Genomic DNA, 27528 nt, shown 5'->3' with positions numbered 1-27528 from the left:
CCAGGCTATTAGTGCTTTTAAAGCCTTAATAAAGCATTGAATAATACATAAATAACTAGGGCTGTTTTTTTTCTCATGTTGCTACCTCCACGTATGACATTTTGTGATCTCTTGAACAAGGTGGAAGTACTTAAACTTTTTGATATTTTATGCTTCCTGCACTACTTACGGCGTTACCAGGGAGAAAGCATGATACCCATTGCAAAGCAGCTGACTTAGATTCTTTCCTTGGTTCTCTTGCTGCCAAGTACATTCTAGTTACTTCTCATGGTCAAAAAAGCTTGGAGGCACAATTATCAGCTTACACAACTCGCATGTCATTTCTCTGTTTTCCCAGATGTTGAAATAATATTGCTGTGCAGATTCCTATGGAAAATGGTCATCAACTGCATATTAGACTTTGTTTTCTTCAAACAAAGACTTCTGCAAGTCTAACAAAAATAGAGTTTAGCAAATGCTCATTCACTGACTGTAGTATGGCCATCCATACGTATTGTTGCAGCCTGTTGGATGTTTATTTCTTCAACCTGAGCTGGACGTTTATTTTTTCCATAGATAAAAATTAGAAGTACTTGATTTTCAATGATTAGGACTAAATGATGAGGAAACACATTCCATTATCTGTAATAGAAAATATACATTAAAAATAAGAGTATGGCTATTTATTTTGCAAAACTAGTTGTCCGTACTTTAAATTCAGGATATGTTAAGTGCATATTTACACGGTTTTAATACACCCATGTTTATTCTGCATTTTTGAAATTCTAATTTCAATGATTATATCCAAACTGTTTTGCAGTATCGTGTGGAGTCTATGATGCTGCGTGTTGCAAAGCCAATGAATTATATTCCTGTGACACCTAGTGTCCAGCAGCGAGCTCAAATGAAAGCTCTGCAATGCGTTCCCTTGATAATGGAGCCAGAATCCCGCTTCTACAGCAATGCTGTTCTTGTATTAGATTTCCAGTCGTTATATCCTTCCATTGTGATAGCATACAACTACTGTTTTTCAACCTGCCTGGGACATGTTGAAAACTTAGGAAAGTAAGTTGTTATTCTTTTCTCACAAACTTTTACTCCATAGAGACGTCAGCACCTTTCCTAAGGTCCTGAGAACCCTTGGTTGTCATTGGAAACAATGGGCATGTATGAATAGCACCATTTGCTGTTGAACAATAGGGATGATAAAGATCTACCATGTGGGGGTGTGCGTGTGTGTATACGCACAGACACACACATATACACATCAAAATGTATTTTTAATTAAATACAGAATTAGACTCTGTTCTGTTAAAAAAACAACTCTGTATGTGCATGTGTGTACACCTGTTCCGTTATTGTGGTGATGCTAGTTTTTAATATTGCTTAAAATAAGTTAAAATGTTATATAAATCCACTACCTATTTTCAAAACTGGACTAATATTATTCCTCTGTATGTTAATAAATTGTTGTTGTTCTCTTTTAACAGTTGTAGTTCACTCTGGTCTTAACTATTCAAAATGAAAAGATACAATGAGTTATTCTGTGAAGCATCTCTTATTGAGCTTAACAGTAATTCTGTTAATTGGAAAAAAAAAAATCTCATTGCTCATTATAATTACCTCTATAAAACAATATGTGGAAGAATGGGAAGATGCATGCAATGCTTCCTAGGTGTCACCATCAGGTTTTCAAGTTTCTGATTTGAAATTCTGAATTTCTAGGAAGAAAATATATGTAATGTGTTACTTGGTAAACATGCATGGTTTCCATATGGGATTATGGTATGAGTACGTGCCTCCACTAACTCAGCATTTGGAAATAATGCATTAATGCAGACCAGAATTGATAAATGATGCATGTGTTGGAATTTAGCCATTTATTACTACTTTATTACTAGAGCCTTTTGCATGTAGCTAAGAAATCTTGAATGATAGCATGTTTGTTTATCCCTGAGATTATAATTGCGATTCTGTCCTTGCTATCAGTGTTTCAATGTGAATTGATGCTTTTGCTTGATTGGGCTGTAAAGGAATGAATTGTCTTCATATTTAATTTTTCTCTTTATTAGATATGATGCATTCAAATTTGGCTGTACATCTCTCAGAGTACCTCCTGACTTGCTTTACCAGATCAGGCATGATATCACAGTGTCACCCAGTGGAGTAGCTTTTGTCAAGGTAATGATACTAGTGCTCTGTGACAGGCATTTTCACTTCCTGTTGGCTGACTAGCTTAAGATCAAATTGATATTGTAGTTTATATTTTGCTGCATTAAGAGCAGACAGAAGGAGGAAGATTCAGTCTCTCATTTCCCAATGTTTTTGGTATTTGTCGGAGTGCTGAACTTCTGGCAGTTCAGGAGATAAAATGTCATCTTTATGCTTTCATTTATACTGAAGACTTAGTTCATCTATAATTAAACTGTATTTTACTTGTGCAGTTTGGGGATCAAACAGTAATTATCTGTGTGTAACACTTCATTCTCCTCCTGCCTGCATAGCAGAATGCTTTCCTAGAAAAGGAGTCATGGTTCAGGAGCTGAAACTCCCTGACTTGCTTTCTGTTGTTCTCATTTTATGTGTACTACTGGCTCATTTGTAATGGATTAATAAATATGGCCCGGAGCTCTTACAAATATTTAGCCAATCACCAGCATGCATATATTTAATGTAAAAAAACCCCAACTTTAAGTGAATAATATTTGCAGAATTTTTAAAAGCTAATATTCCTTTAGCATTTAACGTTTTGAGAACTAACAGTTAAATACCGAAGTCCCATTTTAGTTAATAAGGTTATCTAAACATTGTATTAGTGGAGCTGATGAAAACAAAGAACAAAAAGCTATTTACTCTGTCCTTAGGTGCTTTGCCTGTATTCTAGGTTGCTTGTAATATTTCTGGGAAGAGCCAAACCATTGGTGCCTAAGGCATATTGCTAATGAATTTGTTGTCTTAATAGTGATTATCTAACAGTTTTGAGTTTTGTTTTTACTTCTGACTGTTTAGGTTGTGCTTTTTAACGTGATGTTTTTCTTTGTTCCCCTTATGGCAGCCTTCAGTAAGAAAGGGTGTGCTGCCAAGAATGCTAGAAGAAATCTTGAAGACTAGGATAATGGTGAAACAGTCAATGAAGGCTTATAAGCACGACAAGGCTATAACTCGAATGCTTGAAGCTCGTCAGTTGGGTCTTAAATATATAGCTAATTTTACATTTGGTTACACTGCTGCTAATTTTTCTGGAAGAATGCCATGCACTGAGGTAAGGGTTGCAGATAAAAATGCAGAAAAACTGTGGAAAAGGCACTATTAATAAAGTATAGGCAGATAAAACAGTATTATTATTTGAAACATTTAACCTATACCTCCATAAAAGCTGGTTTTATTTGTGGTATTGAAAATCGGAAACTTGGGGTTTATTAGTGATTTTTTTTTTTTTTTTAAAAAAGTCTTACTTTTCTTCTTCCCATAAAAGAGCATTTGGAGTTGGCATTTCTGTAGAAGTCTCTCCAAAGGTAGATTGGATTACAGTTCTAATAGTGGAAATAAAATAAAACGTGATCGCTGTTTCATAGTTTTCATAAAAGGAGGAATGAACAGAATCAAAAAACTAGAAAAATGACCCTAAGTGTTCTTGTCTTGTTCCTTACACTTTTAATATGCCCAAAGATGATTAAACCAAATTTTCCTTTATTGTAATTCTTAATAATTTTTAATTGCTCTTCCTTTAATTCGTGCTATTTTGGGGTAATGTAAACAACCTTTTTCTTTATTATGTGCATTTAAACCATGAAATAAAATATATTGTTGCAATATAGTAATTTTCATAAACAGATCAAGCGAGGTTAGACTATGTTTACCAAGAGGTAGTACTGAGTTTAGCACTAGAATTAAGATTATCAATTTATCCTTAACTTTGCAGGTTGGGGATAGCATTGTCCACAAAGCCAGAGAAACATTGGAGCGTGCTATAAAACTGGTGAATGACACAAAAAAATGGGGTGCTCACGTTGTGTATGGTGATACTGACAGGTAATTAATGGTCTGCTTCTAACAATGTTTTAACATCATAGTAGTTCTTCATAGATATATTTTTCTTTTGTCTCAACAAGGGGAATTTATGATACTGAAAAGAGTATGTGGACTCTCTTTGGGATGTTGCTTACTGTCTTGCAGAATATGCAAAGTAAAAATTAATTTTCTTGGAGTTTCTTTTAGAACTCTTAGAAACCGTTTTGAGGGTTTGCTTTCTTTTGAAAATTATGTGGAACAGAAGGGGGGAATCATGTTTTTTCAAGTGTGAATTAATATGTCTTATTTATCAAATGAGTATTTTGGTGTCTGTTTCTGATGCCATTTTTATTTTGGAAAATACTTAAAGTAGGCATTGCACGTTGATACTTAGAGGAAGGCACTATTTTAAGCTTCAAAAGTGGATACAATTCAGAAGTAGCCACCAGAGCATACAAAGATATGATTAGGCTGTCTGAAATACATCATATAAATATCTCCTCTTTCTTAGTCAATCTTTCATCTAAATAATAGCCATGCTCTAGGCGTATCCATCTCTGGCGCTAGAGTTGGATAATTTTTCAGCCATGGGAAACAAAGCTTGTCTGGCTGTCCTTCCTTAATAACTTGTGAATCCAATGACTGATTTCTGCCAGATTTGATGAAAGACTTGAAATTTCAAGGATATAAATTCATAGTAGCTTCACCAAAAAAAATTTAAAAAAAAAATGTTGGAGCAAGGAAGTAAAATCCTGTTGCTGCCCATAGCAGAAAAAAGGGCATACCAAGAGCTCTTTACAGTTCTCTCATGGGAACTCAGGTTTTTGGCTTTTCTAGCTGAAGGAAGGGAACAGAATTGGTAACATCTCTGCCTTGCCACCAGGAAACTAGAGCTTATAAGTTTCAGGAACTATGTTGAACAGATTTATGCTTATTTCCTGTGTCTGATTTCTCGTAGCATATTTGTACTCTTGAAAGGAGCCACAAAGGAGCAGTCTTTTAAGATTGGTCAAGAAATTGCTGAAGCTGTAACAGCAACAAACCCCAAACCTGTTAAACTAAAGTTTGAAAAGGTAAAAGGAAGATATTTTACTTCAAGTGTGTTGGGTGAAAACTTTGTTATCCTAGAAAATAAAAAGTGAAGATAAAAGATTTTTCTGGACACTAACGTAGCATAAGGATATACAGATATACAACAATGGTGTGCTGTACTGCTTCTGCGGGTATATTGCAAGGTCCTTAATGCCTCAGGGACCTTATCAGAAGAGCACTGTAGCATGATCAACAAAAAGAAATATTCCTACTTTCACGTGGCAAAAGCGACCATGACGCTAAAAATCCACTCATGAGGAAACCGTTCTCTAAGCATAGGCATTTAAAAAACATGCTTTCCCCAAATCGAGGTACTAACTGATTTTAGGCACCTCATAATTAGATGAAGTTTGAAAATGGAAAGTTCAAAGCCACTACTTTTGCTGGGAAAGTTTTTTCTCTGATGTTTAAAATGAAGCTGTTGTCTTTTTAAGAAAGAGAGATAAGAGAGATAATACAGTTACATTAAAAATGCTGACAGGTGCAATCCAGAAAAGTAGGGTACTCGAAACAAATTATGCTGTGTGTCACTTTTCATCTGAGCTTCAGGTTGCTTAGCTTTTACAGCTAGATGAAATATAAAGAATGGAACACCACTGAATCCCAACTTCCTCAGCCATCCTTTAATAGTCCTTTGATCTAGTTTATTGTTTTAGTGATTTAAAAAAAACCAACAAAAAAAACCCCAACAACAAAGCAAAGTATTCCTTAGGAAACCCCCTATGTTCAGAGCCACCTTATATTCCCAATACATGCCAGATTGGGCTATCTTCTTTCTAAACTTTCCAGGTATACTTGCCGTGTGTCCTGCAAACTAAAAAGAGGTACGTGGGTTATATGTATGAAACACTAGACCAGAAGGACCCAGTATTTGATGCAAAAGGCATAGAGACAGTCCGAAGGGACTCCTGTCCTGCTGTTTCCAAGGTAAAATACTTACGCGTTTCTTTCTGAATAAAAAAATGGTATATGGTTGTTTCATCCTATATTTAATATTTATTAATATATTTTATATACAAGGGATCTGGGGGTGCTGGTCAACAGGCTCAGCATGAGTCAGCAGTGTTCCCTGGCAGCCGAGAGGGCAAACTGCATCCTCTTGACCAGCCGGTCAAGAGAGATGATTATCCTGCTGCATTCGGTATTGGTGTGGCCTCACCTTGAGTGCTGTGTGCAGTTCCAGGCCCCACAATCTAAGAAGGATGTGAAGGTCCTTGAATGCCTCCAGAGGAGGGCAACAAAGCTGGTGACAGGGCTGGAAGGAATGTTCTGTGAGGACCAACTAAGGACTTTGGGTTTGGCTAGTTTGGAGAAAAGGAGGCTGAGGGGCAACTTCATCGTTCTTTACAGCTTCCTGAGGAGGGGAAGTGGAGAGGGAGGTGCTGAGCTCTTCTCCCTGGGATCCGGTAACAGAACACATGGGAATGGTTCAAAGCTGCATCACAGGAGGTTCAGACTGGGCATTAGGAAGCATTTCTTTACCGAGAGGGTGGTCAAACACTGGAAGAGGCTTCCTAGAGAGGTGGTGGATGCCCCAAGCCTGTCAGTGCTTAAGAGGCATTTGGACAATGCCCTTAATAACATGCTTTAACTTTTGGTCAGCCCTGAATTGGTCAGGCAGTTGGACTAGATGATAATTGTAGGTCCCTTCCAACCGAAATCTATTCTATTCTATCCTATTCATCCTTTCTCAGAGTTTCTAGTCCTTGTAGTTGTCTGAGACTTTGTTTTTCTAGTATGAGCCGTTTGAAAGAGAAATTGAAGATCTTACACAGTATTGCAAGGACTTGCACTTTCCATCCTACCTACTATCTTTCAGCCCCTAAAAGCCCCATTAAAATCCCTCAGCCCCATGTAAGTCCTCTATGAGACCATTCTTGATCCAGTTCACTTTAACTGGAAGTATTACTCCAAGATGAGTGAAGCACACTGATGTGTTTACTAAATAGCTTGCTTACATAAATACACTTTAGCTAAGAATTTATTTAAAATTAAAGTTCCCTGGCTGTTTATTTTAAGTTATGTATTGGGATGTTAAAAAGAAAAGGCTCTTGTTCTTAATCAAGTCAAAACAAATTTATCCCGGTAAGAAAGGTAACCGCTAGGAGGATTTACTTCATTTTTCTTTTAATCCCAATTCTTTTGTTTGTTGAGGTGGTCAGAAAGTCACAGCAAAATATTTTAGATGACAGGGGAAAATGTAGTTGCATACTGTGGAAAACCTCTGTACTTGTTGAAACAGTCCTAATGCTGGAATAAGGATAATGTTATGAAAGATGTGTCAAACTGAGAAAAGTTGTCCAGTTATGTGTTTATGAATGTCTTTGAGTGGAAGAGAATGCAACCATTTGTTATATTAACATTCTAGTTCACAAGTTACTTCTAAGCAGTGTATTAATATTTCCATATAATTTACTGAATTATTCAGAGTTAATTATTTTTTTAGTTAAACATTATACGTGTTTTTCTCACCTTTCTCCTTTGGTTGTAAAGATACTTGAGTGTTCTATCAAGCTGCTATTTGAAACACGAGACATAAGCCAGATCAAACAGTACGTTCAGAATCAGTGCATGAAGTTACTGGAAGGAAAAGCCAGCATGCAAGACTTCATCTTTGCAAAAGAGTACAGAGGGAGCTCAGCTTACAGACCTGGATCCTGTGTACCAGCCCTGGAAATCACCAGGTAAGAGATCAGGTGCTAATCATAGATATTTTCTTCTCTTGGCCTTTGTACTGCCAGGTTACGGGTAGCAGTGAGACGTCTCCTTCAGATATTGTTGCGGCAGTTGGTCTGACTTTCTTTTGTGGTGAAGAGAGATCAGGCACCAGGTAGTCCTAGAAAGTCATTTCGTAGTCCTGGAAAGAGCCACCCATGTTCAAGAGTAAGGTCTCTTGTCAGGACGCTGTAATGGTGTGTTCACTGCTGTTACTTAGCTTTGGTTTTTGTGCAAGGGCTTGAATCTCCAAGGTTGCCCATCAGTCACAGATATTAGATAGGTTAAAACTTGTAATAGTGATGTCTCACAGTGCTGTGAAATACATTACCAGGCACAATTTTTCATTTTTTTAAAAAGTACCTTACTTAAACTTAGTATTTCATGCTCTTGATATTCTTTATCAGTAATAGATAATGTGAGCTGGCACATTTTGCCTCCTTGCCTAATATAAAATGTCTTCAACTTAAGCCATGCTTTTTAAATAAAATTAAATTAAAGTCCTGGATTGATACCTGCTTCAAACTGTCCTTTGCTTTCAGGGTACTTCAGCTCTTTGTAGTACCCTGGCTGCTCTTTATTAAAATATTTATTTAAGGAAGGGGTAGCTAGAAAGCAACCTGCATGCAAATCCAAGTGACCTGAAACAGGACGTATCTCTAGGGCTCATGTTCCAGGTTCTAAAATTTGGGTCTGATTGTGAGGCAAATTAAAAATGAAACAACTTGGTCCTGTGCTCCATAATAGACACTAACTTCAGTCGTCTGGAGAGCTGCTAATGTAAGCAGTTGGGGAACTTTGCAAGCAAATGAAATAACTCTGAATTTGTCTCTGGATGCATTATAAAGGCTATTTTTAAACAGGAGAATGCTTGCCTATGACCGTCGCTCCGAACCACGAGTTGGGGAGCGAGTGCCCTACGTCATTGTGTACGGCATGCCCGGGCTGCCCCTGATCCAGCTGGTGAGGCGGCCCGTTGAAGTCCTGCAGAATCCCAACCTGAGGCTGAATGCTACGTACTATATTACCAAACAAATTCTGCCACCGCTGGCTAGGGTGTTCTCACTTATTGGCATAGACGTCTTCAGCTGGTACCATGAGTTGCCACGGGTAAGTGTTTGAAAACAGATTACAAATGCAGTTCATCTACGCAGTGTTTGGTTTTATCGTGACTTTTAATGGAGTGAGGTTTATATGAGGCAACAGCAAAGGTTATTTTTACAATCACAGCATTTGATGTCCAGACATTCAGACCTGATTCTTAGATCTTCTGTGTGGGTTTTTTTCTTCACTTAGTAAATCAATTTTTTCAGCCAGCCCTTCTGTGCAGGTTAGACCACACTGTCATCTCTATTTTCTGATCCCTTCCGTAGTTTAAAAGACTATTTTGCCATAACTATATTTTTAGTAGTACTGGTATATGAATCTATTTAGTTGTACCACCTTTTAAATGTCTCTATAAGTAGAGTTTTTCCAAAATGTTCTGAAGATCTTTCCTCTTCACAGAAAAGGTGGTAATGCCCCAGCAGCAGGAACACTTTTTTAAAAATCAGTATCACCAGAAATTTTAAACTAATTGTATCCAAAACTGACTTCCCTGAAAGTTAAAGAAATGCTTGAGATGCAGGAAAAGTGTTAGATAGCTGGATTTTAGTTTGTGATTCCCCTGACAAAAAGGGATGGTGAAAGACAGCGTATCTGCGTAGTTTGGTTACTCTGCTTAGCATAGATTTCAGCAGCATAGTAGTACATCATGTTTCCCACTGCAGACTTTTAATATAGCCTTGACTGATTTCAATTCTGCTTCTTTTCTCTGCCTTTCTGATGGCACTGTGACACTCACCTAAGTGTCTCCAACAAGCTGCTCTAAAAAGGCAAAAAGAGCCCTGACTTTGTGCAGGGCCAGGGAGCACTGAGGGGGTCACAGGGAGCAGAGCAGCTCTGGGCGTTTGAAGCGGGAGGGTGAAGAATGGCACAAAGCCTAAGTTACACCGCACCAGGGGCCAGTGCACAGAGTAAACTTCGCTGGGCGAGGCGGCAGTGGTGCGGCTCTGCGCGGGGAGGTGGGAGCATGAGCCAGAGGCACAGACCAAAGGGCGGTGGCGGCTCTGTGGCCAGGACTGCACCAGCACTGAAACTCCAGGGGAGGCAGGGTCTGGAAGGCAGCCATTGGGGCTGCAGCTAGGGCACATTTGGACATGAAGTAGATTGGCACCTCCAAAGGAGTAACTGCGGGAGGCAGAGTTTGAGATGAGATCGGGAATTTTGCGTGTCACTGAGGATTTCTTTGGTAACCCTTTCTCTCTTCTGGTGAGATTCCCTGTGAAATAGCTGCGGGTGGGCTCTGTTCAGTGCATCATTTCAGGGGCAAGTGCTGCTTCAGAGTGTCACGATCCATGTCAATAATTTGTGCGTGAACCCACGCCCGGCAGGCTGTGTTGCACCTTCATACTCCTTTAAAACAAATAGGCTGTGTAATTTAGGAATAAGGCCAGCTGCTCTCTTAAAAGTTCATTAATGCTTAATTATTTTTTTTAACAGATTCAAAAAGCTGCCTCCACTGCCCGCAGTGAGCTAGAAGGACACAAAGGCACAATCTCCCAGTATTTCACGACCTTACACTGTCCCGTGTGTGATGAACTGACCCAGTATGGGATCTGTAATAAATGCAGAAGCCAGCCACAGCATGTGGCAGTGATTCTCAACCAAGAAATCCGAGAGTTGGAACGTAAGCAAGAACAGCTGGTCAAGGTATGATTAAAGCATTGTCAGATGTCTGTCAGCCAAAGACAGGGGCTGAAATTTCAAAGCAGCGCATTGCTGAATGCCCCCAGCAGAAGTGGGAAGTATCCGGGTGTTAAATGTGTTACAGCTTGTTTGCTTTTCCCATTGCTGTTGAAGGCGGCATAGCAGCTGTTATTCTCCTTAGCTGGGGCGTAAAACTGAAGGCACAAGGGGGGGAATCAGAACAGAAGATACTTTTCTCCCTTTTTTTTTTTTTTTTTTTTACAAGTATCTTACATGGTTTGTAGGTGCCTTTTTATAATGACAGTGATGGAGTTGTAAAAGTATGAAAGATTCACCTTTTTTTTCCATTAAAATAACCGATGGTGTTCAAGTAACAAAAACCATTTGTCCCAGAAAATGTATTTATTTATATGTATAACATGGATGCGTTTTAGCTTGGGGGCTTTCTTGTTACCTTTCCTCTCAATAGGAGTATTCCAGGCTGGATTTTTCCCTTGAGCTAGAAGTCAATTAAGAGGGTAGCTGACTGTGCTCACAAAAATATTACAGCAAAGCACAATGCCTCCCCTTGCAGAAACATACGCATATCCTCACCTAATTGTCATACTGTCGTATTTTATAATTAATAAATATTTTTGTTAAAATTGATTTTTAGCACTAACGCATGAACCATCTTAAAGACTTGTCTGAATTGCAGGGATATAAATGTTCCCCTAGCCTAGGCATTGATTTGATAGGTTCCCATGGGGCTCTGTTGCTAGAAGACTATTATAATTCACTATTCATAAATATTGCAGTACCAAGGTGTGGACTTCTGTTTCTTGCTGTATTTTGTAATACTTGCTCTGATCTGCGTTGTAAATGGCAGTAAAGTAAGGCGATGTGTGTTCTGCAGTTTTCCTGTGGTAACTCTGAACCTTTGACGTAGCTTTTGTTCTGCAATAAATCAGATCTTTGCAGATTGGCTTAGGCCCGCAGAGGGATCAGTGGGTTTGATCAGAACAGGCTTTTGTCCCTGCAACATGCAACGCGTCGCAAGGCCTGGGATCCCCTTCTAGTCGGTGTTTGATGACTCAACCTCTCTGTAAGAGCTTCTGTCTTATTTTAGTATGAAGATGTATATATCCTTCACAGTGAAAATTCTTGGACCTCTTAATTATAAACATGCCAGAGTCAGCAGAAAACTGATAGAACACTGAATTGTACATAACTGTAAAATGCACTTAAAAATTACGTGCCATAGATTAAGGCCATAGACTTTTCCCCTCTACACAAACTGAACTTAGAAAGTGTCTCGAGTACCATTTCGTTTGATCCCTTGCGTTCAAACCAGCCGCAGCCCCTTTCAGCAGAACTAGGGTAACTTCTTTCTGAGGTTCTTCTGGTGGTTACAAACCTGGAACAAACCGTTTAAGTCCTCTTCCTTGTGGTGACGGTCGCAGGTCAGAGGACTGGTATCCTCTGAGGTGCCACATGCAGGACTTGGCTGCGAGGGGCTGCTCCTCTCCAGCTGTGGTCACTGCAGGGTTCCTGCAGGGATTCAGTGCTGATATAGGTCTGGCTGAGAGGCTTGCTGGTGCCCAAATAATTTTAGCAGGAAAAGAAGGAAAAGAACTAATTTTAAAAGCAAAGGGCGCGATTTTGATTTGTTGCTCAAACTATGCAAACGGTAGGATAACACTTGTGTAACGTTCTGCTGTTACAAAACACAAGTGTGGCTGGAAGCAAATTTCTGAGGTTTTGGGAAAATGGTTGGAGGTGGCAGATACTGGGAAGGATTACAAATAAAATAGCAAAGCAGGGGCCTTTGGCAAACTGTGCCTGCTGCTATTTTATTCCATCAGGTATCTCGTGTTAAAAGTACTGTCAAGCAGCATTAACTACGTTAACGAGTAGTTCTGTGAACAAGGAGAGCAGTGGAACCTGTGGGCCTTGGGTATTTCTGTCTTGAGATTGATTAACTCTGACTTGGAAAGTAAAACTAATTGAAGCTTTTCTTGAAACAGGGAGTTTATTAAGTCCCTTTCCTGGGTAGAGAGTAACTGCAGAATAACAGTTTTGTCCTTTTTCACTTGGGAAACTTTTATACAAGTTAAGTTTATCATTAATATAACACACTACCCCACTTAAATCCACTCAACGTACTTACCTTACTTCTCCAAGTGCCACCGCATATGAGTAGGACTTAAATTAACAGGATTGAAAGCCGAGCTGTAGTCAAGCTTTTGAGGGGCTGGGCCTGTTCTGCTGATCTGCTGAGGACTCGGTAGTCCCAAGGGATGTATGCCTTGCTTAAGTAAGTTTGAACTAATCTGTTTTGCTTTTTTTTATATGAAATCCAGATATGCAAAAACTGTACAGGCTGCTCTGATCGGCAGATCCAGTGCGTCTCCCTCAACTGTCCAGTATTCTTCAAGCTGTCCAGAGTCAGCAGAGAACTGTCAAAGGCACCGTACCTTCGCCAGCTACTTGACCAGTTTTAAATGATCTGTGTTACAGGATTCCAGGTGCTATTTTTTTTTTTTTTTCAGTGTTTACCACACTAAGACTATTGTGCATGGTGCTTTTTCAATTCTCATCTAGTCCAGGATTTCCATTTTAACTGGTGGGTTTATTATCTGAAGAAGAATGAACGCTTATCCTAACTAAATTAAAAAAAGGAGAAAAAAACCCCATTTGTTGATCTATGAATAGCTCACTTTTTAAGATGTACAAATTTCTTCTTTCTTTCATGTTTCTAACATACTGTTTTATAATGCTGATGTTGAAATAGCTCTGTGTAACATCTTGTAAATCCATTTCAAAGTAGAAGTCAAGTTTACTTCCTGGAGGAAGGAGCACTGAAAACCTCTTGAAACGATAAAACCATTAGTGTGTGTTCTTGAACTGTCAGTATCAAGACGTGTTACTTATATATTATCCATTCACTTTATAATTTTGTCTGCGAAATATTTTGTAAATACACTTTTTTACTTTTCAAACAACTGAGTAAAATAATGTGCAATGACTTTTATACAGATAATTTTAAAGTTGGTTGGTATATCTCCTCCTAAGTTTTGCTTGATTCCAAGTAGATGGTTATTTTGATCAGACTGTGCAAACAGTAGTATCATGTGTAGCATTTTGAAACATTATTTTCTAAAAATTGCTGTCTTGCTTTAGCTATTAATGGGGCATTGTGAGGAACTGTGCAAAGACATTTTTGTTACAAACCTGTGGGACTGTTGCAATACTTTAAATATAAAATTTTATTCCATTTTTGCTTGTTTTGTATAGACATTTCTATTGCTTCTAAATATGCTTAAAATATTTTCTTTCCTTATGTACTGTACAGTTAAATCTTATTTGCCACCATCTTGACAAAATGTGTATTTAGAATATTTGTATAACTGTATAAAATGGAAAAGGAATTATGTGGTCAGTGCATTGTTTTCTAAACTGGAAATCATTTTGTTTTAGAAGTTAATAATGGAAACCATATTAAAGTTGAATAAAATGATATGGTAAAAACTGATGCTGCTTTTTATATTTACCCTGAGTTGCAGACACCTTTGTTTCCCTGGTTCAGCACACAAACAGTAATGTAAAGAGGACTGACGGCTCACATGACAGTTGAGAATCCACCACTCAGTTTCCAGCTTAAGCAGCTTTGGGATCTAAAGCCTCAGTATCACTTCTTGGAGGCCTCCCCCAAGTCAGAAGAGAAACAGTTCCCGTTTTCCATTAGTCTAAACAGGAGTAAGTTTTAAATTTAGAAGGCCAAAGTAGCTTTGAAAAATAGGACAAAACTTTATTTACATCAAGGAACCTGAGTGCCTTCTCCAGTTCAGAATTTATTACATTCAAGGTACAAGTCAGTCTGTTAAATTTCACATTCATTATACAGTACAATGTAAACCCACACCAAGTAGAAGAAAACCTATTAAATACATAATAGAACATCCACAGATCACAATGTGCTTTTACGCAAAGTAACTGGAAAAAAAAACCACAAAAAACCAAAACCACCCAAAAACACTGAGGCACAAAACTCTGCCTACTCTCGTATTCTAGCATTGGCCAGGTACAGAACAAAAGTGCAAAGGCCAGGAGTAACATGTTAGTGCTTGTGGTACAATCCAGCATTTGGCAGTGCTTTGGGGATAAATACAAATAGTAACTGACGCTCAACTGTAAGAGGTTACCTTTACCGCTGGAGTAAACGGGCAAGCGCTCATTGTCAACTCAGACCTGGCTTTATGGGCAAAAATAGGATTCCTCATAAATTCAGGTATCTAATCTAACCCCTGGGCCACAGCTCTTGGCCTCAGCACAGAGGTGACTTTTCTAGCATAAGCAAGGCAAGGGGAAAGTAGTTTACTTCAAGTAATTTCAACCCATAACATGTATGTTTAAGTGTTTGAGCTTTCTGGAGGATCTTTAACTCAAAAGGCACTGTAAACAGATCCTCATGTTAACTGTATATGCCAGGAAGCATTTTACTTTGAAAGGAAACTTAAACATGTAAGAACTAACATTTGTTGTCTACGAACAAGCCTTGAGGAACACCAAAACCCAAGAACTAGGAAAGCTACAGCCTTGAACATGGAGGATGTGGAGACCTGCTGTGAGCTGGAGTCATTGCTGGAAATGTCCTTGATCTGTTCTAAACACTTCCCTTCCATTAGGGGCAGCCTCTGCTTATGAACAGCATGCTTTTCAGGCCATCTCAAGTTCAAGGCCAGAATTGAACTTAAATGCTCACTCAGATGACTCAAAATTTAGATGTCACCCAGACAAAGGCCTCCACCTATCAATCAATCAGACCTGATTCTGTGTGGTACCACTCACGATAAGATAATGATGATGTGAGTTCCCCTCTGTCTTCCTGCTGCTGCTTTACCTTGTGTAAAAGGCTGCTCTCACCTTGGCAGGCCAGGCTGTTGCTCTGCTCCTACCAACTCGGGCCTCCTGCTTTGAAGGGGCAAAAGGGGGATGAATTCAAGTGACTCAGGCAGGAATTAATACAGCCAGTTAAAAAAAAAAATCAATCATCATCTGTGTTTTGCACAGTATTTTTTACACTTACTGGGAAGACATTAGTCAGCAACACAACTCTCTGTGTGTGTGTGTGTGTGTATAAGCAACAAACAGATCAGGTTCAAAGAAGTTACAGCGCATTTCCCAATGCAGCTTTAGTTTCATTTTCTGGGTTTGGTTGGTGTATTTTTTTTTTTTTAAAAAGAAGTACTCGATTATGCAAGGTGTGTAAACTATCCCTGAGAACAATCATCTCACCTGCAGGACCTTCCAATTTGGAATTCCATTCCAGAAATCAGCATACGAATTAATTAGGGGATTATTTAAACCCTTCCTGGTTGCCAGGTGCATTTCTTCAACTAATTTTCTTCTGGCAACGTGATCTGGGGTACGGGGAAACTTTTCACGTCGCCACCCATTCAGGTAAAGCCTACAGCTGGCAGCTACAGAACCAGTTCTGCCGCACCGCTCCATCTGCTATCGTACAAAAGGAACTGAACACAGGAGGCCACACAGACTTGCTCCTGTTGATCCAATGCTGTCACGTGTACCTAGAGAAGAGGATTTGGCCTGATATTTGAAAGCATTTACCATTACTTTAAGCAAAGAAGAGAACCCTTGTTTAGCAAGTGAAACAAGGCTGTATTTTAAAGTGCAGGTTCATGCATTGCGCTGGGAAAGATGCTGCGGAAGTGCGCGTACACGCAAGGGAAAAAGGCATTGGGCAAAAGCGCAATGGCATTTAAGTGCCGACAGCAGAGGGACAGGGAGGTCTTTCAAAATGGCAAGATGCAAAAAAAAAAATTGCATTTTCACTACAGGTCGGTTCCTGCTTCTTACTAACTTCTCAGAAGGAAGGAGAGAGCCACGAGGTTCTAGGTTACACACTCAGAGGACAAAAGAGGGAACAAAACCAGACCTGAAAATACACTGAACACCTAAGGTTCTGTGCTATGTTACAGCCAGAGCTCTTTTGCTAGTAAATAAAACTTCTTTACAAGAAAAACACTAAAAAAAGTGCAAAGTAAAAAACGCAAAACATCAACACATTCTGATCACGCAGCCTTAAATAAACACTTAACCTACAACTTCAGAGTTTCAAGTAGCCAAATTACAAGATTACTGTTTCAGAGTCAGATTTTTGCCTTTAGCTGCCGCTCAGTGGCATGACTGGTCCTTCCCCAGTCCGCTTAGCGCAGCGAGGAACCTACAACTACAAACCACTGCTGCTCCTCTAGGAAGAATCTGCCGGTAAAGTCATCACCCCAAGAAACAAAACCCAAACAGCACCAATCCAGCTGGCAAGGGGCGAGCGATCAAATGGCACGACCCGGAAGGATTCGTCTCCTGTGACTCCCTCTGAAATTTTCCTTTTAACACATCGCTACGTTAAAGTCTCGGCGCAGGAAGACAGAAAAATTGTTATAACCTTAATTTAAACAACTGGCTTAAAAGTCTCACAGCCCTATGTCAACACCATGGATTAAGTATAATTTTATCATCTTCCTACATTTCTTGATTCCAGTGGTAGTGCAGGAATTAAAATCACAAGTACTCTAGACTATTTAGATTTGTCACCACTGTTTGACTAGTAAATCAGAGTTAAGAATTACAGCAGATTAACAACCCATTTTGTCGACCCTCCCATACGCTGCTTTTAAGTGACCCAAAGGCATGGTTCCACTCCCAAAAATTAATTTTTAGTTTTTTCTCGCCTTAGTGACAGAACCAGAAAATTCCACAGTTCGCCAACAGGTTATCCAATTTACAGCTGCTGGGCATCACCTGAAATCTGACTTGATTTTCTGGTGTACATGACACACAAACTTTTGATGCAGTAGAGGAGACAAGAGAGCTCAGCATCACAGATGACGGGTTTCTCTCCTCTCCCCTGAAAACATGTGGTGACCAAGCACCTCAGAACTGCATCTTCCACCCGCCCCCCCCAAAAAAACGAGTGGTCTGAGCAGTTCCCTTCTTTCCTAGTTAATTCTTATTACAGCATCTATTACTTAAATGCATGCCTCACATTTAGCAAACGTCTCATGTTTTAACATTTTCAACACAGTCTATACACGGTATCACGTTACCCCATTCACATCATGGTGGACTTTCCCACTGCGAGACACATCGCTGCAGACTGAAAAAGAAAGAGGAGAAAGGGCCGGACAAAGACAGAAATGAACACGCTGAGCTCTGCGCCGCTATAAAAGGATTCTTGAACCACTTCAACGATTCAATTGCATTGCCCTTTTTAAAAAAAAAAAAAGAAAAAAAGTCAGCTTTTACTTTAATCCTTCTTCTCCCGGTCAACATTCACATTTTTTCTCCCAGGGGAGCCACCAGCAACCGCTGGAGAATCGGGCGATACGTCACCCAGATGGGGCTGGAGAGAGCCTCTGGCTGGAGAGTCCCCTGGTATCTTACGGGACGTCTCTACCACAGAGTTTCTCAGCGTGTCATTCATTTCTATCACCTCAAAGTCTGCTTCGTTCCACTCTCCTGCATCCTCCTCATCTTCTTCATCCTCATTAAGCCCCGAGTTTGACAACAAAGCTTTCCGGTCCTCGCTCTCATTCATTTCTTTCAAGTCGCTCTCGCCACGACAGTTGGCCAATTTGTACATCAGAGGGAAGAGTATAACCGTCATCACGGAAGTCACCAAGGCAGCGTACATCACCACAGGAACGTGGTGAAACCTGCCTTGAAGGTACCCCACCACAGCGGGAATGCACATCTCGCCCAGCGCGGCGCCGATCACAAAGAGAGAAGCTGATTTGCCTTGCACGACCGTGTACTGTTCTATCCAGGAAATGCCACTGGGAAAGATGGTAGCCAGGGACGCTCCGTACACGGCGGTTCCAACCCACAGCACAGCCGGGTACCTTGCAAAGAAGGCCAAGCACGAGGAGGAGGCGGCAGAGCCTACGACACTCAGCAGGATCATGGTGCCAGGGAACAAGCAAGCAGCACAGAATATCGCCACTCCTCTGCAAGCGGCAAACACCCCCCAGAAGACGGAATTCAAAGCGGCCGCTTCGTTTTCTTTCATCTCAGCAAAGACCTTTGCGTAAGTAAATATGTAAGAGCCGTAAGTGACCTCCGCTCCCACGTAGCAGAAGAAGAACACAAACAGGAGAAAAATGAGGGCATAGTGGTATTTGGCAAACAGGCATTTCTGCAGAGAAGCCTTTGATTTGTCTCGAGCTGCGCTGCCCTTCGAATACAAAATAAAAAAGACAAAAGACACAAACAGAAGATAAGTCCCTATGACGACATAGGACCACAAAAAATCCGCTCCAAGCCGGCGCTTCAGTGCTGACGCAGCTGATGCGGCTGATGCTGTCGGCACGGCCCTCAGGACAGTCTGGTTTGTCTTTCCAGCCACTGGAAGGTCTTTAGATTCGGAGCCTCCCAAGGCCATTTTGGCCAGGATGGGAGCCACAAACGCACCGACAGCAAAGCTGAAGTGCAAGGCCTGCATATGCGGCCCAGCCTCCGCTCCCCAGGTGTTCAGCGCCAGTATGTTGCCACCTGCAAATTGGAGAGAGGAGTTGTCAGTCATTTTAGTCTGAAATCAGATATTGGTTAAAAAAACCAAACCAAACCAAAAACCCCCCATAACCAACCTGTATTATTAATTTAATCTGCAATAATACCAGGCTTAGCAAATACAATGTGCAAAATCATAGTTAATTGAAATTCTGCCTGGAAACACCTTAAACCCACGCGATTACTTGAGCTTTAGGAGGGTGTTTCACAGCAGTCAAAATGAAGAGCCTTAATCTAGCAGCAATGGCCATACTTAATTACCCTACTTGACAATTTGCAGCATTTTTCAGCCTTTTTGCAAAGGAGCAAATTTAACTGCTTCTTATTTCTGGAAATATTAAAAGCAACAATGCACAACACTAAGAATCAGAGGTCTCATTACACAACATCCCAGGAAACATCATGAATCACTTGCTTCTGGTGGGCTGGGACTACCTCAACTGCGTTCAAATGACTTTCCAGAAGCGGAGAGGTTTACAATAATATTGCTGCAGAGACCAAACTACAACACCCTCAGATCAATAATAATGCTAGAAAATAAGATCTTAGAGATACATTTTTAAGTAGTCCCTGAGAAGAATGCGGGGAAATAAGAACAGTAACTAAATTCCTGTGCTACGGTACAGCAGCCCTTGTCACGCAGCACTCACACTCTTCCAAATGAATTCAGTTAAACATTCTCCAAAATTAATTCTACCACCTTGCTCTTAGTCTCTCCTGCTGGGAAGTCTCCCTGCCTCAGAAGTCTGACTTCCAAGCAGCACACCCACCCGCTGAAGACATTTTTACAATAAGCTGACAGGGTTTTCCCAGATGAAGATTTTTTAAACCAAGGGCCGTGTATAATGATCCTACCGGAGGCAACAAACACACCTCCTGCAGCTGTTTAGCATAACCTGTGCCATGCAAAACTATCTATTTCATTCCCAGATCCTATATCACACTCTCTTCAGTGTTAAGATAGCTCCCTCGAGCTCCGCAGAATTAGGGCGGATGGTTCCCACGTGCAGCCATCACTCCTCTGTGTTGCCTAGGATGCCTAGCAGCTGGGATGCTTCCGGAGCTGTTTGGCTAGCTACGCTAATTCATTAGCCAGCTCTTACTCAGAAATATGCCTTCCCCAAAGCTGGTCCACTGGATCCAGTCGTACCTTGCTGGGTAGTAAGTAACCACAGGTTCCCTCGGTAAGCCAGGACAGTCGGCACGCTGCTGGGACGTCACCGGAGAGGTGCCAGGTGAGTGGCTGCCTGTTGCAGCTTCACCCCCCACCTTCTACAGCAACGCCAGAACACTCCACCGCTGACGTATTTTTGGTTGTTTCCTGTCCCCATGGCAAGTATGCCAGCGGTACCCAGTCATCTCTAAGCGTGCTTAGGCCTCCTGCCGTGGCCTTGCCTCCTGATCCAAACTGCCTGCTACGGCCAGCCAGCCCTAACTCATCATCCTTTCTAAGCCATGCCCGATCAACTAATTTCTGTGGGAATTTCTTTTTCATACCTCTGCTATAACTGACCTTTCCAACCACACCTGTAGACATTTGCCCTGCAACTTCACCGGTGCATCCTCCTCCAATAAGGAACCTCTACTACGAAATTGCTTTCCAACAGCTTTCCAGGAAAAGTGGGTTTTTTTCCCAGGCCGTCTGCAGTGTGCACGTGCCACAGACTTCTGATGTGGGGCATAGAATAGATTTGTATTGCCAAAGCCTGAAGGGAGGTTGGCCAAGGGCAGCAAATATTCCTTAATTCAAGGAGATGGACAACATGGCGCTGTAAGCCAGCTGTGGCAGTAAACACCTGTGGTGACTCCCCAAACGCCACCTGGGCAGCTTTAGGTGGCCAACTCTCCAACACAGCACCTCTGAGGATCTCTCTCAAACACCAGGGCTTGCTCAGCACTAACTTAGGTCCTGCTGGCACTAATGAACAGTAACCCAGCTAGCTTCCTATAGATGAGCAATTTAAAGAAAACACTGTTTAAAGAGCATGTGACTCTTTACGTCTGTAATTGCCCACTGAAATGTGCATTGATCGTCTCCAGGAAGCAAGAGATACCGAGTTCCCCAAGCCTTTAAGGAAGGCCAGTTAGAGACACACAAACACTGGAAGTCTCAGGATCAGAATAATCCAAGAATCCCAGCCAGGTGAAACAGCTCCCCTGTGGGATGCCGGACTTGTCCAGGCTTGTTGGTGCCGAATACAGGGCCATTATGAGCCAGCAGAAGGGGCCCTGGGGGAGTCCAGCTTGGGCAAGAGCAGGGATTGAGCAACTTGCTTATCTTGCACTGATAAGCACTGGACCTGAACAGGGGCAGGAGATGAGCAATGTGTTCATCTTAACAAGATGTGGCGCCTGACGGGTCTGCTCCTTAATCAACTAAGTGACGCCCGGGGTGAGGGGGAGCCTTCACAGCTTGACGTTACTTTGGTAAAACTAAACAGACCACCGCTCCTCTGTACTGAACACCTTTGTTCTCTGCCACTTCCCCTCCCAGCCCCCATCAACTGCACAGCAAGCCTTGTTAAGGGCCAGTCGGCACACAATACCTTAGTCCCACCTCGCCAAAAGTATAAATCTGGCATTTAGAATCCTCTTTTTTGAGGACGAGAACAACTATCCAGATGGGTCGACGGGCCCGGACCTCTCTCCTCCCCAAGCAGGGACGCCTCTTTGGTAAGGCTTGCGCCTCCGATTATGTTGGATGTTACCCTGGGAAAACTATCATTAACAAAAAGCGCTGAACTATTAACTTGAGCTCAAAATTGTTGCAGTTAGTGCATTTATCAATGGCAATTCCAAACTTTTTATATCTGTCGCCTCAATAAATTACCTATTCTTCTTTTCAACTTTGAAAAACTGTTTCAGTGAAAGTCCTTAGTGGGGCTCTGACAGACAAATGTTGACTCTGATAAGTGGCTACACACATAACCCTTTAGACATAAACCATTGACCAAGTCTGGGACTAAGACTGGACCTAGCCGCACCTAGGCTCCTCTCTGAGAAGGAGTTTAGAAAGCAAGGGGGTCCTTTCTGAACCTCGTGACTCAACGGGAGGGCCTCCCTCAGCCACACATCAGTCTTGCACCCTTTCACGCGACATCCCCTCTTTTAATTCAAAATTTATTTCACTGTGTCACATGAAATACCAGCAACGGTTTTGGTGAGTTTGAAGTTTCCAATTAGTTCAGTGAAGGAACTATTGTCGGACCACATGGTCCCTTACCTGTGTCTAGAATTCCCATGGAAGCGCCAATCACTGACATTAAGACAGTTAACAGCAGGGATTTCTTACACCAGGGTATCCCGTAAAGACCAACTGTTGTTCCAAACATGGACAATGCTGGAAAGATTAAAAAACAAAACAAAAAGCCCAGGTACTACAGTTTCAATTTAAACTACAAAACATACAGAAGACCAAGAAATGCAAATACATTCATCGTTATTACAGTTACAGATAATCCTGACAGGTGATGTAACCTAATTACCTCAATTCATGATTAGCAGAAGCAGCTAGAAAGTTCAACAGAATCATTTTTCACCTGGAAAAAAGGAATTGCATTCAGAATATAAACACTACATGAAAAACCAGTTTTGCTAAAGCTTTGTTTGCAATGGGAGTAGCACCTGCTGCTAGAACGCAAGCCTTCTTCCGCAAACTTTTGATTTAGAGGTGGTATTTCAGTATCTTCTGCAGACTTCTGATCTAGAAATGTTACTTTCCCGTGAAAGAAGTAAAACGTGATTTTGAACAGTGTAAAGTTTTCCCTCTGAGAACTACAGAGCATTAAATTTGGTTCCATGTTAAAAGAACCCAAATCACTAAACTCTTAAAATCCTATAAAGTGATTGCACCTTGGCCAACAAGCAACCTCCAGATAAAAAAGCTGACTTTCATTTATAGCCTGTTCTCACACAAGCAATGTATTCCAAGGGGTTTCTGGAGTTTTAAGAGACAGAACTACAAAACTTCTTAACAAAAATTTAGCAGAAATTCATTAACTGTATCAGTTTTGCTATTATTAACTACACTTACAATGTGCCATTTCAAAAAATCTTTTTTCGCAGATGGAAATTATTTTCATTACAATTTGGGAGGAAGCTCAGCAGTCAAATTCTATGCTTATAATCACCTTCGTAATGAAATAATCTGCCACGAATATCTTGAATATACATTATTAGGTTTTTAGAAAGCTTCTACCAGTTCAGATGTCTCTATTATTTTTCAAATCAATCCTTGACCATAGGTGGGACAGCTACTTAAAGTTCAATGGGGACTGATGTAATTAAGAACTTGGGTTAATTCCAAACAAAAACAACAAAGGAAAAAATAAATATCCAGAACCCTAGAGCCCTAGCAAGACACTTGAAATACACGCCTCAAAGCATTTTTGAAGGCTAGCATGCTGAGCTGCATACAGAAAAAGCTAAAGATGGGCTGTATTAAGTACAGCTTCTCGGATGCCCCACTCGGAGCTGAAAAATAACTTCTCAGCAAGTTCTCAGTTGTCCACTTCAGCTCTTCACCTGAAGGCTGGTACTTAAAAGCTTCCTTGACCACGACAGATTATGTCTTCAATTTTTTCTCTATACAGTAGCAAAGTTTCAGCAGTTGAAAGATGGGAGGTAAAACTACACGAGCCAAAAATCTCTTACAGGCAGCCTTCAGATGACAGAAATGAGAGAAGATTCAGTAGTTCATATTGTCCTTTTGCCATAAGCACTACAAATTGGAAAGAATTAGGAGATGAATCGTTTTCCAAGCATTGTTGACAGACAGGTTATCTTGTCTGATACTTCAGGCAAAGAAGCAAATACTAGACTATTTCAAGTTAACACTCACTTCCACAGGTGTATTAATTCCATTATGGAAGGTAAAGTCTCAACTGTCAGACAGAGACAACTCTGACCTTGCCAGATGTACAAGGAGGCTAAAGGAAAACCACTTTACAGGTGTTCTGGAGGAAAGAAATAAAGAGCAGGGAGGAGACCAAATAAAGACATCTTAGAACAAGAGCGAATAAGAAGAACTGATCCTGAAAGATGAAGACAAGAAGAAGGAGGAAAAAGAGAGAAGAGACAGACAGGCGTTATACGACGTGACTACTCCTGACAGCAGGAAACAGGGATAAGAGGAGACTTAGTTCAAACACTGGCAATAGAAAATGCATCTTCTTGCATGCTCTGAACTGACTCTGGGATTACAGCACGGTCCTCAGCAGAGGCACAGTCTGTCTGAATCTCCCCCAGTAAAAGTACGGGAGGGGAAAGAAAAGGAAAAGAGTGAGCCCCAGTACCTGCATTAGTCCCTAACTTAGAGCACAAAGGCACATACCGCCATTACTGCACTGGAAATATCATCAGATTATAAACTGCTGTTCCTACAAACACTTTTTACAGCTAGACAGCAACTGAGCAGCAAGTTTCCACCATCACAAGTGGTATTTAATGTTTTTCCACTTTAAAGAAGTTCTAATCTGATTAAGGCTGTCCAGTCAAAGTGTCAGTACTTTTGTCTGGAACACGAAAATGAGTGCTTCTGCTAAGCTTTAAGAAAGGGAAGGGCTTCACAAAGCTCTCCCCACAGAAGCGTACCTCTGCATGACTGCTGGAGGTTTCCGCCGTGTGCAAATCAAACCCAAAACACAGTTTCCCCTGTTTTGTTTATGCATTTCATAGAGTGACATACTAGAAGCTAGTATGTTCCAAGAGGATCTATATTAAGCCTATTACTTGAGACAAAAGGAAAAAAAAAAAATCCAGTTGTACTTTTTTTGTCCAAACCAAAGGCACCTTTTGGTCAATTCAAACTGGCCTTAGCAGCTGAAAACCAGTCATTACTATGAATACGCCCAGCGAGCCCAACCACTTGGAAATAATGCCGTACACGGCGTCAGACACCGAACGGCACCACACCACACGGGCCCCGGGCTCCGACGCCTCAACAACGTCACGTAAACACGGACACGTCTCCCCGGCACGCCGGGAGAGCCAGAGGAGCGAAAGTTGAGCCCGGCAGTTTCTGCCGAGCACTCACCGAGGAGGAGGTGGGCGTTCATGCAGTCGAAGAGCACCCCCCCGAGCACCGACCCGCCCAGGTAGCCCAGCGACCGGCCCACGAAGATGTAGTAGATGTCGGTGACGTTCTTGTGGACGTTGGCGGCCAGGTTTTGGAAGGTGGGCCCCAGCACCGCGATGCTCATTCCCTGCAAGACATTTTTAAAAGGGGTGACTTCGCTCGCCGCCTTCCCCCGCCCGCGGTGGTTCGCGGCCCCAGCCGGGCCGAGCGGCCAGAGGGGAAGGGGCCGCCCGCCCCCCGCGCTCACCAGCCCTAGGAAGGCCGCACACAGCGCCCCGGAGATGCACCACCGCAGCGCGGCTCCCTCTCCGCCCCGGCCGCATCGCCAGCCGCCGACCACGGCCACCTCCGCATGCGGCGTGGTGGGGAGGCGCGGTCCCGCCGCCGCCGCCGCCGCCTCCCCCGGGGCGGCGAACCGGACGTGCTTCTTCTCCTCAGCGCCGGCCATGGCTCCTTGCGCCGCCGCGCCGGGCGGGGGGGGGCGGAACTACAGCTCCCGGCGTGCTCCGCGCCGCCGGACAGGGGTGGTGGCGGCTGCGGCAGGTGCGAAGCCCCGCGCACGGCCGTTGCCGCGGAGGCGGGGCCGTGCGGAACATGGTGGCGGCCCCGCGTCTGCCAGCCGGGTTTTGCGCTGGGAGTGTTTGGGTTGGGTTTTGTGGGGGTTTTTCCTCCCCCCCAACAGTTTTGCAGAGCCTGCTGCCTCCCGCTGGGGGTTTAAGGCTGACGTTAACACCTGAGCTTGCTTTCATTAGATTGAGGAGCCTTCTTAAGTATCCTTATGAAACCTGATACGCAGGCTTCACTGAACAAAACTATAATAAAGTTTTTAAACAGATTTTTTTTAAAAAAAATAATTCTTTAGTATCTCCTTTGATAAGTAATATTTTTTTAGATGCTAAGCCTACCTTACAGAAGTCGGGGCTTAGGAGAACAAACCCTTGGGAGGCCTAAAGCTTTCTCGTGGAGACAGGTGGCCTTCAGCAGGCTTCCACTGTGACAGGGAGCCCCTACTCTCTGTAAGAAAAGCTTTAAATTTCAGCATACTAGTTATCTTTAAACAACTCAAAGATAATCCCAAGTGGGATTTTTTTTGTTCTTAGAGTTGTTCAAAACAGAAATACACCCTAGACTAACAAGCCACTGTATGCAGATTACAGCAACCTAATCCTGTTTCTCCTGGCACTGGTTAGCATGTTGCAGGTACAGCTCCAGTTCTGGATAACCTGAGGGAAGAGATGTATGCATTAATAAAGGAAAAAGTCTAGCTACAACAAATAACTACACAAGATAACATTTAAATCTGATTGTTCGTAGCCATGTTAGTATCTTTGAAGCACGTGCAAAGTCTTACTAGGAGGCATCTGCAGCACACCGCTGGGCTGCTGGTCATAGGTCCATAGGCAGAGATTATTTCAAATGAAATAATTTCAATTATAAGAGTGCTTCTTTTCTGAAAATCATATAAAAGTCAAACCACATTTTTAGGTGTTAGTATTTTGCCTTATTAAATAGCTGTCATGATAAATACTGGTATAAAAATAGCTTCCTGGAAAAGGTACTTGAAGTGTATTCCATAGGCTTCTCCTCATTTTTGTTTTATGTACCTAGAAAGAGGTTTTGTACCTTGAGATTGTACAAATGGCAACAGCACTCAGGTTCTTATAAAGGCTTGGGGCGTCTTTTTCAAATTTTAATTTGAAATGCAAGCAGTCTAGAGAACAACCCCAGGAGGAATGGGAGTATTTCGCCGTTATCAGACACGTTTATTAAAGAACAGGAAATATTTGGCCCTGCTACAAAAGTGAATGAACTCCTATGATTTACTGAAGCTGTCAATGAGGAAACACTTCATACTGCCAAGGTAAGTCAAGGTTGAATGGGTAGTAGGCCAGTAAATGATCAAAGGTCCACTGAATTACACTGGCAGTTCATGAAGCAAAGAAATAGAGAATCCTTTTAAAATGCCACTCAAGTTTGTTCTACCATAGTTTTCCTCCCTCCCTCAATTTTAATTCTGCCCTTTGTGAATGCAACTGTTCTGTAAGTTTGATATTAAACCTCAAAAATGGAAAATAGAGTAGATAAATTTTTCAGAAGTATGTAACTCTGGAAGTCAGTAGTTTAGGTTTATAAACCATTGGTCTTAAAATGGATCGTCAATGCAATCAGAATGAAATGGATTGCACCGTGTATTAATTCAGGAGCAAATCAGAACACAACACTAAAGCTGTAAAGGCTTTTGTATAAAAGTCTGCACTTGAGATTCAGTAATTATCAGAATATAACACAAAATTACTTTCAAAAATGACAAGTTTTATAGAACAGGACTAAAAATG

The 27528-nt window shown here is 41.7% G+C and overlaps 2 protein-coding genes and 1 long non-coding RNA gene across 4 annotated transcripts in view; 1 reads left to right on the top strand and 2 right to left on the bottom strand.

Moving 5' to 3' along the window:
• The window catches only part of REV3L (REV3 like, DNA directed polymerase zeta catalytic subunit), a 125012-nt gene extending 110957 nt beyond the window's left edge, over nt 1-14055 (top strand). Inside the window, exons 23-32 of the mRNA XM_075747903.1 lie at nt 800-1044; nt 2052-2160; nt 3035-3241; nt 3902-4011; nt 4949-5063; nt 5872-6009; nt 7576-7766; nt 8661-8907; nt 10339-10548; nt 12888-14055. Of these exons, the coding sequence (XP_075604018.1) occupies nt 800-1044; nt 2052-2160; nt 3035-3241; nt 3902-4011; nt 4949-5063; nt 5872-6009; nt 7576-7766; nt 8661-8907; nt 10339-10548; nt 12888-13028 (1713 nt within the window). The 3' untranslated portion in view covers nt 13029-14055. The remainder of the gene's footprint in view (nt 1-799; nt 1045-2051; nt 2161-3034; nt 3242-3901; nt 4012-4948; nt 5064-5871; nt 6010-7575; nt 7767-8660; nt 8908-10338; nt 10549-12887) is intronic.
• The window catches only part of LOC142600977 (uncharacterized), a 523379-nt gene that overhangs the window by 238797 nt on the left and 257054 nt on the right, over nt 1-27528 (bottom strand). Inside the window, exon 2 of the long non-coding RNA XR_012834509.1 lies at nt 15278-16715. This is a non-coding gene — a long non-coding RNA (uncharacterized LOC142600977). The remainder of the gene's footprint in view (nt 1-15277; nt 16716-27528) is intronic.
• SLC60A2 (solute carrier family 60 member 2) lies at nt 17825-25761 on the bottom strand. 2 transcript variants are annotated; one of them, XM_075747905.1, is made up of 4 exons: nt 25440-25761; nt 25151-25319; nt 22340-22456; nt 17825-19098 (listed from the first exon to the last, which is right to left on the bottom strand). In XM_075747905.1, the coding sequence occupies exons 1-4, from the start codon at nt 25638-25640 to the stop codon at nt 17855-17857; spliced, it is 1731 nt and encodes a 576-aa protein (XP_075604020.1). In that variant the 5' UTR covers nt 25641-25761; the 3' UTR covers nt 17825-17854. The 2 variants fall into 2 exon arrangements, with proteins under 2 accessions (XP_075604020.1, XP_010297587.2); XM_010299285.2 differs by having other exon boundaries at nt 25151-25670.

This window comes from Balearica regulorum, chromosome 3, assembly GCF_011004875.1.
Source record: "Balearica regulorum gibbericeps isolate bBalReg1 chromosome 3, bBalReg1.pri, whole genome shotgun sequence".
NCBI lineage: Eukaryota > Metazoa > Chordata > Aves > Gruiformes > Gruidae > Balearica > Balearica regulorum.
This window is presented reverse-complemented; position numbering and strand designations above follow the sequence as displayed.